The sequence below is a fragment of the Tursiops truncatus genome, chromosome 16, assembly GCF_011762595.2.
Source record: "Tursiops truncatus isolate mTurTru1 chromosome 16, mTurTru1.mat.Y, whole genome shotgun sequence".
NCBI classification, from domain to species: domain Eukaryota; kingdom Metazoa; phylum Chordata; class Mammalia; order Artiodactyla; family Delphinidae; genus Tursiops; species Tursiops truncatus.
In genome coordinates this window covers 77,780,095-77,792,837 of record NC_047049.1, presented here as the reverse complement: position 1 = coordinate 77,792,837, position 12,743 = coordinate 77,780,095, and the positions used below count along the sequence as shown (strand labels likewise).

Here is a 12,743-nt window from a genome sequence, read left to right as displayed (position 1 = left end):
AAGCACAAATTGTGGAACCAAAACAATAGATCTCTGCCCAAGGAAGCATGCCAACGTGCACTAACATTTCCATTTCCAAAGACCTAAGTGTGCTGCAACATTAGCACATGGGAACAACCAAGCTATTATCACTCTACTTAAATCTTGGGTTGAGCACCATTCACCCAGCATCCCCACCGCCTGGTTCCATTACTGTGTAAAACTTTAGATAGTAAACAGTGTTCAGCAATTACTTGTCTAGACGGAAAAAACTTTTTTGGTATTGGTTGTTGTTTTTAACAAAACATAGCTAGCTTTCAAAAGTGGTACCTAATTTTAAAGCACCAAAGCTGTCACTCAAATAAGATGTACTTAGCATAATCAGCTCTCAAGTAAGGATATCACTACCTTCAGTAAGCATTAATGCTGATTATTTCTCAGAAAGCCAAGTGATACCCAGCTTGGGCTGCACTACAGTTCACAAGGGCACATAGTCTTCATTCCCTCCTAAAATAAACCTAAGTTGACCCCTCACACTCCTCCAGCCAGTCCTTAAGTTTTCCTGGGTCCATTCCTCTCTTGCCAAGCTGTCTGCCCCTTGCTCTTTCCCCACCTACAATCCTTCTGACTGTCCCAAGTCCATCCCCCGTCTGGGAAGATGCAGGGCAGAAGAGTGTTTCCTAGCTGCACGGTCAATTACTGACAAATCACCACTATACTGTTTTGGATTTGGGATCCTACTAGGAAAATGAACCTACCAACACATGTTTGAACTAGTCACCCCACTCCACCTCACCCCTCAAAAAGCATGCAGGCTTGTCACTGAAAAAAGCACACTGTTCACAAACCTCGAAGGTTCCTGAGGAAGAGTCCTTTAATGTGCAAGGGACCTAGTCTGATGTTCTTATTTTACAGATGAGAATACTGGAGTTGAGATGTCATGTGGACTTGCCCAAGGCTGGCAGCTATCCAGAGGGAGAAACTAGAACCACACTCCAAACTCATCCCACTACATCCCAACCACCACAAAACCCTGCAGTTAAAGTTTTTAAGAAAAACAAAATGTCTAATACACAGAAAAGGTCTCTCTACATTCAGACAGAATAAAGGCAACCGGTACAACGAGAAATGCTCAACAAACACCACTAAGTACCAAGGATCTTTATTCTCAGGTCTGATACTGAATCTGTGGCTGCAGATAATGTCACTATTTTGAGAATAAAAGGTCCCATTATCTTCATTCTTTGCAAGTCTTCAGCCACAAAGTTATACCTTATTCCCATAACAAGATAAGTGAATCAGGCTGGAAGGGGATTCAGGAGGTACACTGACGATAAAAGCAAAGGGGAACACAAACTTTTACAAGCATATTGTCCCAGCTACCTTGAAGGTTAAATTTCAGATTAATTTACAAAAGTAGTGACAGAAACATGATTTCACTGAAAATCAACACAAGTTATACCTTAAAAAAAAATCAATTCAGAAATACTAAGTCAGGCAAGCATGCAAAATTCAGAGTATTAAAAAATGCAAGGGCTGGTTGCCCAAACAGATATATCCCTCAGAAAAAGGGATTTGAAAATGCTGAACAGAACCAAAGGAATTAGAAGCTGAATCAGCAGACCAATTCCCTCATTTTATAAATGTGGGCAGACATTAACTGGCAAAGCTTACTCAGCTAGATTAAGGGTGTACACAGATCTAATTCCTGGTGCTATTTGCAACTACACATATCTAAAATACAAGGAGACAAATATCCGGAACACATTAGGCCCACTGATATAATCAACGGTGGGAGTGAAGTTACTATAGCACAGCAGCACATTAGACATATTTAAGAGATTAAATGGAAAGAAAGAATCTCTTAAAGATTTTAATGCTCAGTTTTAATACACAATCAAGTTTCCATCCAGTCATCTGATGTACAGCAAACTGTGCTAGCTTAAAGGAAAAAATTGCATTCTTCAGTTTTCTTCTACACTTTTTTTGGCCTATCAAAACTGAGCATTGGGTATTTTTAATTTAAGTAATATGATGTTATACATGTACATTCTAACTGCACATTTTAGGAATAAACAAAATCCATATCTCGGTAACTGATAGTGTATTTATAAAATCAAAACCTATCAAAATACACTTTTCACTGAGAAAAATAAATAAAACAGACAAATGGATCTACACAAAGTAAAAATTAACTTTGGTAGATCTCAGTGTAGGACAGTCCATAACAAGCGTATTTGCCCTTACTCCCCCAGAGCTGATCATCTTCCAAGTTCAGATTTTTAAAATATTTTAAAATTGAGATTATTATGTTGACATATTTCTCATTCCACATCATCTTCAGCCAAGCTCTGAGCACTTACAATTCTCTGAAAGAGAAAAGAATTTTTAATTTTTAGAAGTATGATAAGCATTTAATCAGGATTCTAAGTTCAACATAAAATGCCCTTTGTATCAAATCTCTGAATCAAATCTTGCTGAGGTTTACCCATACTGAGATATCAACATTTAACACTTCATACGTTGTTTTTATCTGAGAAAATAATGATCATTGTCAGTCCCATCTCAAAATTCAAGTCAACAAAGGAACCATAACATTATATCGTGTTACATGTTAGTCAATTTTGTAACTAAAACCAAAAAGAATTTAAGATCTCTTTTCACTCCCACAGGAAGAAATACCAATTAGTGCTATACTGATCATTCTATCCTCCAAACATTTCCCTTTTCTGCCTGTAAATGGTCACAGTCATTATACAAAGACATCATCCTCAGGTCAATTTCCCAAAAGCACTATGCTATGCTGTCTTTCAAAAGACAGATAATCTTAGAGGATTCTGACAACTGACTGGGAACCACATTAGTCTAAAATAAAAAAGACTGAAACTCCTTGGTTTTCCAACTCTTTCCCTTAAATCCTTTTTTTTTTTTTTAAACATCTTTATTGGAGTATAACTGCTTTACAATGTTGTGTTAGTTTCTGCTGTATAACAAAGTGAATCAGCTATACGTATACATATATCCCCATATCCCCTCCCTCTTGCATCTCCCTCCCACCCTCCCTATCCCACCCCTCTAGGTGGTTGCAAAGCACCGAGCTGATCTCCCTGTGCTATGTGGCTGCTTCCCACTAGCTATTTTATGTTTGGTAGTGTATATATGTCCATGCCACTCTCTCACACCCTTCCCCCTCCCGTGTCCTCAAGTCCATTCTCTACGTCTGTGTCTTTATTCCTGTCCTGCCTCTAGGTTCATCAGAACCATTTTTTTTTTTAAGATTCCATGTATATGTGTTAGCATACGGTTATTTGTTTTTCTCTTTCTGACTTACTACACTCTGTATGACAGACTCTAGGTCCATTCCCTTAAATCTTTAGGACCCTTTTCTTTTCAGTCCCTTTCCAATCTAGATGAGTAAAGATTAGTTTAAAGAATTGTAAAGATGAGTTTAAAGAATTAACCAGTCATTTTACTAATTTTTAATTATATCAAAGATGAAAATTCATTTAATAGACACGATATTCCAAAAAGTAGATTCATTCGGGCTCCTTGAGAAGGATTTAAAAGGAATGCATTTTAATTAACTCCTAAGTTATGCTTAACCTCTTATTTAAATGGGATGTAGTCGAATAGCTCCAAACTTGAAGCCCACCTCAGCAGCAGCAGAGACACTGGGGCCTTCAGACAAGTGAGGTCAGAGGGAACCCAGAGCCCTTTATGACCTGACTTCCAAGCCATGCCACCTTGGCTCCTCTGGCCTCTGCCAGGCCCCTTAACTGCATGCGTGGTTTCACACAAGAGGCAGAAAGCTAGGTTCAGAAAGTAGCTGGGAGTGGCCTGAATTTGATGATTTGAATACTAAGGCCTGAGATTTAACACTAAGAGACATAATTCCTAATCGACTTCCTGGGCACAATCACTAGATTTTATGCCCCCTCATTTGGATGCTTTTCTCTTAGGGAAGAAAAGGTCAAGCACTGACATCTCCTTTTCATTACATGGAGGAGAGTTTCATGATGTCATCATGTCCACTAGGCTCCTTTTTAAAATGCCAATGTCCCTAAACATTTAACTCTCAGATACTACTCACTTATTTCATAACATTTCAAATCTTTACCTGACTAATTGTTGGGAGCTTAGTCAGAAGCATCTGGAACACTGGTGGTGGAAGAGTTTGCTGCAACACTTGCAGTAACTGCTGTGGCTGTCCACACACAGCAATCGCGTTTGTCAGATGGTCCACACCCTTCTCATATTCACCTGGAAGATTTACATAAACATAACATGAGACTGGAAAAGCCTTTGCCTTTGTTCAAAATTCAACCCTAAAGTCTTCACTGTATCTCCAAGTGAAAATGACCAAAAACATCGTGCAAGTAAAACCTAGAAAATATAGTAAGTACACTCATATAACTGATTAAGAAGCCATGAACAAGAATGAGTCAGGTTATATGTACTGATATTGAAGGGACTCCAACACACATACAAAGAGGGGAAAATAAGGTACAGAAATGTCCAAGTTTAAAAAAAAAAAAAAGAAATGTCCAAGTTTATTACTATTTATATACTAAGAATACATAAGAAATTGCTAACAATGAAACAATATTTTCTATGAGAATAGAGAACTGGAAGATTGGGGGACTGAGGTAGACAGGCCCAATTTCACTTTAAACTAATCCCTTATACTGTATGAATATCACCACATGTAAGTAGACACCCTAAAGGCCTTTAATCTCTTCTGAACCTAGTCATCACTGGCAGTCAACCTCTCTGCAGATCCAACAGCAAAAAATGCCAAGCAATCCTGGATACATTTACACATTTACAGGACCTCAATCGCAGTCAACTTGTCATCTTCAGCTACCTTCACACATGATGTTGCTACAACTTTTGCTGACCTGATAGCCAGATATCAAGTAGTACGTTTTATAATACCAACAGCATTGAAAGCACCATATAATCCTTTTATGACAGAGCAGAGGAAGAACAAACCAAGTGTTACAAGATGGAAGTCGCCATTTGGTATGAAACACTGCTGTGTTGAGCAGAATGCTCTCGTTTCCCCAATGCCTAGGCCCTCCCTCTCAGGGAATTCAAGGTGCAGCCTGAAGGAGACGTGAAAATGTTTCCCTGATTGGTAGCTAACTCATTTTCTGTTGTAGACTTTTTCATTGGTTCTCCTACTCACTGATTTTTAATCTTAGTTTGTTGGCAATTTAATGTAGGGACTGTGCCATTTGTAACTCTTTCCGTGAAACTGAACAAATTCTGATTATGTCAAGAAATTATTTCCTGAGCTTCTGGGTTGGTGAATACATCGAAGTACTAGGAGGGCGGCACCTCCAGAGAATGCGTGGAAGTCCCCACCCCCTAACCCTACGCCTCTCTTCTGTCTGGCTGCTCCTCAGTACTATCATCTATAATAAACCAAAAAAATAAAAATTAAACTTAAAAAAAAAAAAACAAATATAATAAACCAGTAAACAAAGTTTTCCAGCCCTGAGTAAGAATGTGACCAAACAAGGGAGTAAAGACTCTGGTAAATGAGGAGGAACTGCCTCCACCTAGCATTTCCACTTGAAGTATTCAAACTGAAGAAACCATTAACTCTACAAAGAAGAATTAAAAACGGAAAATATAAGACTTAGGTCTTCCACATAAGATGGGACTTCCATCGGGGACACAATGGCTCCACTGACTTGGAAATTAAGATGCCACATGGCCAGTGAATCCTCATGCCACTGAACTTACAGGCAACAGACGGGATCACACTGTTGTCTGAGGATATGAATTCTGATTATTGAACGGAAATAGAGTGACTATACCAGAGGGTTATGTGTAGAACACAGGGGATCCTCTGAGACACCTCCTAAAACTTCTAAACACACTGGAAACCACTCATGAACAACCACAGCAATTCAGCGCAGTGAAACAAACCGCTTCCCCTCTGCCCTTGCAGCTCCAATCGCATTCACATATCCTGAGACGAGCTCTTGCCCAGCTAAGCGAGTATGCTTATGGAAGACCCCTGGACGCAGGAGGCCTTGCCAAGCAATAACGCTCACTGCCTAAGCTGCTTATGCTTTCTCATGGCTTACTTTTCCCAAATTCTAACCACCTGAGTCTTCTACCTCAGGCTGGGTTGGTAGATTCCACCAGAAGAAAAGGCAGCTTGGCAGCTGAGTTAAGTACCCCTCTGGGTGTGTTGGGCTGAAACGGGAGCAACATACGCCTGGGAAAAAGAACAACTCTTCTCTACCCTTCCTTGACCCCCCCGTCCCCCCACCACCATGAGTTAACTTTTCTTTTCCATCTGGATCTAAAGGCTAAAGACAAATAGACAGATGCCCACAGTACATGGATCTCCAATATAACCCAAACATACGCTCTATCCTTAGACACATATCATTATACATGCTTTTCTTTTTAGATATTAAAGTAATACAGTCATAGCCTCTCAAACGATCCTAATGAGGATTTAAGTGCTTTACCTTGCCCTATGATTAAACTTCATATTTTTCTTATACCATGAAAAAAGTCAATTATTTCCTAGCAAGACGTTTCCATTTTAATTTATAAATATTAGCAGCTTACTATACCAATCAAATAAAAAACAATTACTGCCTCCCTTACCTCTCTCAAGAATTATTTCTTATGAAATAGGAGACATGATAAAAAGTAATATCACCATCGCAAACCTTTAATGTCTCCCCATAAAAAAAAAGGGAAAAAAAACACCCCACAAATGACCTGCATCATGTAGTTCAATACTATCTAAATCTATTATAACAGTGAGAATAAGAAAAACAAGTTGACACGTGATACTTTTTTTATTAATGACAGAAACTACTTCAAAGCTACTTTGAGATAAAAGCTAATTTGACAGTAAAAATATTTATAAATACTTCTGAACAGGTAAATTAACCTTCAGCCTCCTCTGGGACTTATTATATTAGCCATTCCTTCCTATAAGTACTAGAAAAGACCTGAAGGTTAGATGAAGGAGTTGAGGGAATTATACTCCCAGATATTCTTTCAGTCACTATTTATATATTACACTATGACTGTATTCTCTAAAGTACTTAAAAGCAACCTCATTTGTAAAGACTACTTGTCCTCATATTATTAAACGTCTCATATTATTAAATGCCTAAAAACTTGTCTTGAAGTATTTACAGTATCTTTTTAAACAACAGCCCACACTACATTAAAAAAGCCACTCACCACCATAAGTTTATATTAGTGTGAAGAATTTTGCCTTGTTTCCTAGTCTTCTAATGAAGATTAATTACCTTGAGCTAGTAACTCTTCACCAAGCTGTATTTCTTCAAGGAAGAATTTCTGAACGGCTTCAGCATCTTTAAGGTCAGGTAACTGTTTAGAAATAGAATATTTAGTAACTGATAGCAAAATTACTCCAGGAATATAAACAATACAAAAAATCATGCCACTAAAAAAACCTGAATAGCTCATTATGAAAACTGACAAAAAGAAATTCACTCTTCAACAACACTCGCAAGGATTAGAGGTTAGTATCTACATTCAAATAAATGCAAGAAAAAATACTTTTTGATCAAAGTGATATTTGTTCTTAGAAAACTGTGAATCAAACCTAAAGTAAAAGGTAAAGAGTACAGGGCTTCTCCGGTGGCGCAGTGGTTGAGAGTCTGCCTGCCGATGCAGGGGACACAGGTTCGTGCCCCCGTCCGGTCCGGGAAGATCCCACATGCCGCGGAGCGGCTGGGCCAGTGAGCCATGGCCGCTGGGCCTGCGCGTCCGGAGCCTGTGCTCCGCAACGGGAGAGGCCACAGCGGTGAGAGGCCCGCGTACCGCAAAAAAAAATATATATATATATTTTAAAACAGAAAATCAATGTCTGATACCAATTAGCATTCTCAAAATACACATTTGAAGTAGACTGTAAAATAATTGTTTCTCTAAAAGAGATTATACCTTGGAAAGTCCAGCTCTCTCCTTGGCAAGCTTCTGTTTCTTTCTTCCTGCAAGAAAGGTAATATTTTCATTTCATCATTATTAAAATGGGAATCAAAGGAAGTCTAAATGCTGTGGCAGTCATTCATTCTATTTGCAAAACATGCTTGACTCAAGCTCTCTTCTTGTGATTTGTCAGGGTCATAAAAATTGTTCTGGTCAATGAGCTATGGACACTAGGACATTTCTGGGCAGAAGCGCTTTCCTTCCCTCTCAGGCACCAGGATGAGCAGTTTACAAGATGGAGACACTCCCCCAGCTGGGTCTCTTGAGTAATTATCATAAGCAAAGCAAGCCTCTCCTCCCACCTTCAACCTACACAGGACATGAAACACGAACAAAACTCAAGCCACTGTTGTTTCGGAGCTTTATTGCTGAAATATAACAGACTCTGTCTTTACTGACTTTTGAAAACTACCTGGCATTCTTAAATAGGGAAAAAAACAAAACAACAACAAAAACAAAAAAACAAAATAAAACCAACAAAACCCCCAGCATTTGACAGTTTTCTTTTAAAAAAAAAAAGAAAAAAAAGCATAGTTTTTATGCATTTGGCAAAAATAAGAGGGAAGAAGGGTAGCACTCAGAAATGATTCTTAATTCAACTACTGCCAGCTAGTTAAGAAAAAAAACCCCTCTGCCTAAAGTTTGTAAGTTGTTTTGGTTTTTTGTTTGTTTTTTGATATGAAATAGCAATACTACAAATCTTAGGAGTAAGTGATGCTGTTTCAATCTGTTAGTCAACCCTTAAAACCAAATCAATAATAGGACACTAACAGTATTTTAAGTTGTTGTTTAATTGTACACCCTGTGTGAAAGAGTGTTGGCACAAGGAAGCTCGGGCTTCCTTTATATCCCAGATCTTCCATTGACTAGCAGTGTGACCTTGGGCAAGTTACAGTTAACCGGTGTCTCCCCTTCTCTGTATGTAACAACTGGTTTATGAACAATACCTGCTTCATAGAGTTGATATGAGGATTAAATGAGTTAATGTATTTTTAAACAGTGCCTGGTTGGTATCGTGAGATATAAACATTCAGTGTATTGACGGTGCAAATGTCCTCTTAAAACCTTAAAGCATTCTATAAATCCAAATTTCAATACATGACTAAAGAGGCAGTGACCTGTTTGCCTAAGTGCAGAGACAGATGGTTAATTTACTACAGTCAGGGAACCTTTTCTTATCTACACTTACAAACTAGGTTTAACCACACCAGTGTCTCTGGCCAACTCTAGCCCCCAGATTACATAAAGTGCTACAACTCTAAGGCTTAAAAACTGTCTTAGCACTTTCAACAACAAAAAATAGGTTAAAGCTATCTTACATATTATTTTGAAGACTGCCTATTTTCCCCACCAGCTACCTTTGCTAGGTGTTCATCACCGGGCAACTGTGGGGAAACAGAACGCATAATATATTCTACCCCCAATTTGCTTAACTAAGGGTTTCGTTCAGCCCTCTTTAGGCAGAAAATAATGACTGATAACCAGACTATATTAACTAATTACTAAGTATCACGGTACAGCCTAGTGCTGGGAGGGTACTACAACTAGAAGAGAAAGCCCTCACAGAGGAATTGGACATGGAACACTTGGATGTTAAGGGTAAGCACCTGTTTTAGATGTTACATGCCAGACACTATTCTAAATGTTATTAATTAGTTTATTTTATCCTCACAGTAACCCTATTATCATCGCCATGTTACAGCACCTCAGAAGTTAAACCTGGAAAGTTTGTGGAATAAACAGAGAAATACAATATGCTAAGTCAGAATTATGGAAAATGACAAAAATGATAATGAAACAGTATTAGTTTCCAATCTTACAGGTTTTTTTTTTTAAAATGGAGTGGAGAAGAACGCATGATTGTTGTTGAATGTTTGATAGTTACCAAATTTTAAGATCGCTTAGTTGCTTTAAATTTATAGCTGTTAAGATTAAAATTGTGGTTTAATTTATAAGACAATTAGCTTGTATAAATTTATAGCTATAAGATTAAAATTCTGGCTTTACTTTTATAAGACAATTGTTACATTAACTTATTTTCAGGGACAGTATCAAATAGGATCTCTGTGACAAAAGGACACAGAACACACTGAAAAACCAAGGAGTTACACATTCAATCAGCAAATCGACTCAAGATTTGCTAGAAATCAGTCCAAAGTGCTACTGTGTAACCTAACAAGTTAAAACAGACTAAAAAAAACTACATAAAATATGAACTTACAAAAAGTCCCAAATCTGAATCATTCTTAAAGCATTCATTTAAATGAGAAGATTACTCAATATATCTTAAAATGATGAATCATTTTACACAGTGCTGTATAATGAAAAACATCTTATAGTTGGCACTATAATTTGTAGATTAATTTTCATTTATTAGTGATTATTTAGATATAAATTATGCTGTAGGAGTTCTGGTAATCTGCTCTTACTAATGGAAGGTTTAAAAAAAACTGAATAAATTAGAATCCCAGATCTAACCTCAAACCTATTTTAAACATCTTAACTCTCTTCCTTAAAAAAAAAAAAATACACACACACAAAACAAAGCCCCAGAAACACTGATTTGAAAAACGCTGCCCTTTTATTATAGATGTAAATATTCTATTAGGAATTAGGCTAGAAAAACACGAAATTAAACTAAACTGAAATCAATTTCGCTCCACAAATACAAAACGCCATCAAGTTCTTAAAATCGGTCAACCATACAGACTTTAAACAGACTGCAAAATTACTCTGAATAAGGTTTACCTGGTAAAGAAAATATCAAATAATTATATTCATAAACAATCTTCAGCGTTCATCCATTACCATGTGCCAGAGGTACTGTACTAAACTCTACATTATACTATTTTACAACAGAGGAAAACTAAAGGTTGAAATCCGTTGCTCAAGGGTTATTCAGCTACTAATTCAAGCCTGACCACTTAAGTCATCAGGATACTGCTGAAACTAGAAAAAAAATTTATGGATTGAGGATGATGGAAAAGAAATTCTGAAAATAACAGATTTCTCAATTTGTCCAAAATGCTAGTTTCATGATTTCTTCAACCAAAAATTCATTTTCTCAAGGTTTAACAATAGAACTCTAGTGTTTCCAAAGAAAAAAAGGTTAATCCATTCTTTACAGAGCTCTGCATCCACGCCATCACCCCCCCAGCTATTTCTGAAACTACAGGAAAATTATCTAAATTCCAACAGTTACACTTACAGCCAGCATTTACAGGGCCTTCTCCATGTCAGGAATGGTGGCAGGCACCTCAAATATTTTAATCTTCAAAAAACCAACTAGAGGCATTACCTGATTTTGCAAGCTAAGAAAATTAAGACTCAGCCCAAGATTATGCTAATCTGTGACTAACCTGGGCCAGAAAACTCAGTGTCTGAATCCAAAACAGCACTATTTCCATTACTCCACCTAACCATAAATAAAATAAATTATCTCCATATCCCTTTCTTCCTGAGACATAGGAGAGCTAGAATCAGATATCATATTGTAGATGGTATAAGAGCACCTTTTCCAGTAAGGTAGTCACTAGCCACGTGTGACTATAGAACATGTGAAATGCCTTATTTTAGCTTAATTAAGCAGTAAATCATTAAATAGGATACTCACTTCTTCGTACTTCCTGGGCTTTAATAACTTACATATAAATTCTAATTTTATGAGCTGTTTTGACTGAGCAACCTAGGTAAGTTACCAAAGTTATTTTTTAATGCAACAAATTTGCCCTTCTATTGCTCCAAACGAGCATACCTCCGAAATTCAAAGATCACAAAGGTTTTGGTGACACGATTCCCCTCTTGTAAATCTCTCTTAAAAGATGTCGCAGGTATGAAATAAGACTGAGCCACAGAAGCAAAGCCCTTTGGACTCCCCTGCAATCTCTATAGCATTCACTCATATCTTGGAAGCCTTTAGAACGAAGCTACCAAGAGGGTTTAAGAATGCAACCTTATCGTTTGAGAACGATACCGAGCTGGATTTGCAGATTTGGTCTCAAGCACAAATTCGTAAAATACAAAAAAACTCCGCAACTTTCGAGCTAGAAATAGAGGTTTAGAAAGATCAACAGCAAAAAGCACCACAACCCCCGCCCTAAATCATAATACAAACAAATATGCATCTACACGCCGAAAAGCGTTTGGGGAAAACAAAATGGGAAAGCTCCCTCCTCCAAAATGGAGGGACTCGTGCGGGGCACAAGGGCCGGGAGCAGCCCTGGGAGCGCGCGGCCAGCGCCATCACCTTTCTCTGGCTTGTTCGCTCGCCGCCCCAGACCCGGCAGCACCACGCGGCCGCCCAGCACGCGGCGGCCCGGCGAGGGGCAGGAGGGGATGGGGACGCCGGGGTGGAGTGGGGAGGCATCAGGCCCAGGAGACAGGGGACCCACTCACGTTCCCGCAGCCTGTTCTTGAAGTTGGGGTCACTCCGCCTCTTGCGGTCGAAGTAAATGCAGTACCCGATGAAAAGGGCCCCGCACACGCCGGCGGCGATGGCGCTGTTCCGGCCCACCATCTTCTCTCCAACGAGGAGTGGGGTCGGCGGCGGCGGCGGGGCCCGCGAAGAAGCCGTTGGCTCAGAACTCTCGGAGCGGACTGCGCCGCTGAGCCCCGACGCCCGCCGCGAGGGACGCGGAAAGGCGGAGACGCGTCACTTCCGGCCCCTGTGGCCGAGGCCCCCTAGGATGTCCGCGGCAGTGCCTGAGCGGAGGCTCCCGCGCTGCTTCTGCGCCTGCGCAGGGGCTTGGGCGCCGCCGCCGCCGCCG

General features: G+C 39.2%; 1 protein-coding gene and 1 non-coding gene across 2 annotated transcripts; both read right to left on the bottom strand.

Annotated features, from left to right (window-relative positions):
• Positions 1-830: 830 nt before the first annotated feature.
• On the bottom strand, positions 831-12,619 carry TOMM20 (translocase of outer mitochondrial membrane 20). The gene is made up of 5 exons (XM_004315770.4): positions 12,373-12,619; positions 7,933-7,979; positions 7,272-7,353; positions 4,097-4,239; positions 831-2,348 (listed from the first exon to the last, which is right to left on the bottom strand). Exons 1-5 carry the CDS (start codon positions 12,491-12,493, stop codon positions 2,304-2,306), a joined length of 438 nt encoding a protein of 145 aa, XP_004315818.1. The 5' UTR covers positions 12,494-12,619; the 3' UTR covers positions 831-2,303.
• On the bottom strand, positions 11,797-11,928 carry LOC117308579 (small nucleolar RNA SNORA14). Its single transcript, XR_004522675.1, has one exon. It is a non-coding gene; the product is annotated as a small nucleolar RNA SNORA14 (small nucleolar RNA).
• Positions 12,620-12,743: the final 124 nt, after the last annotated feature.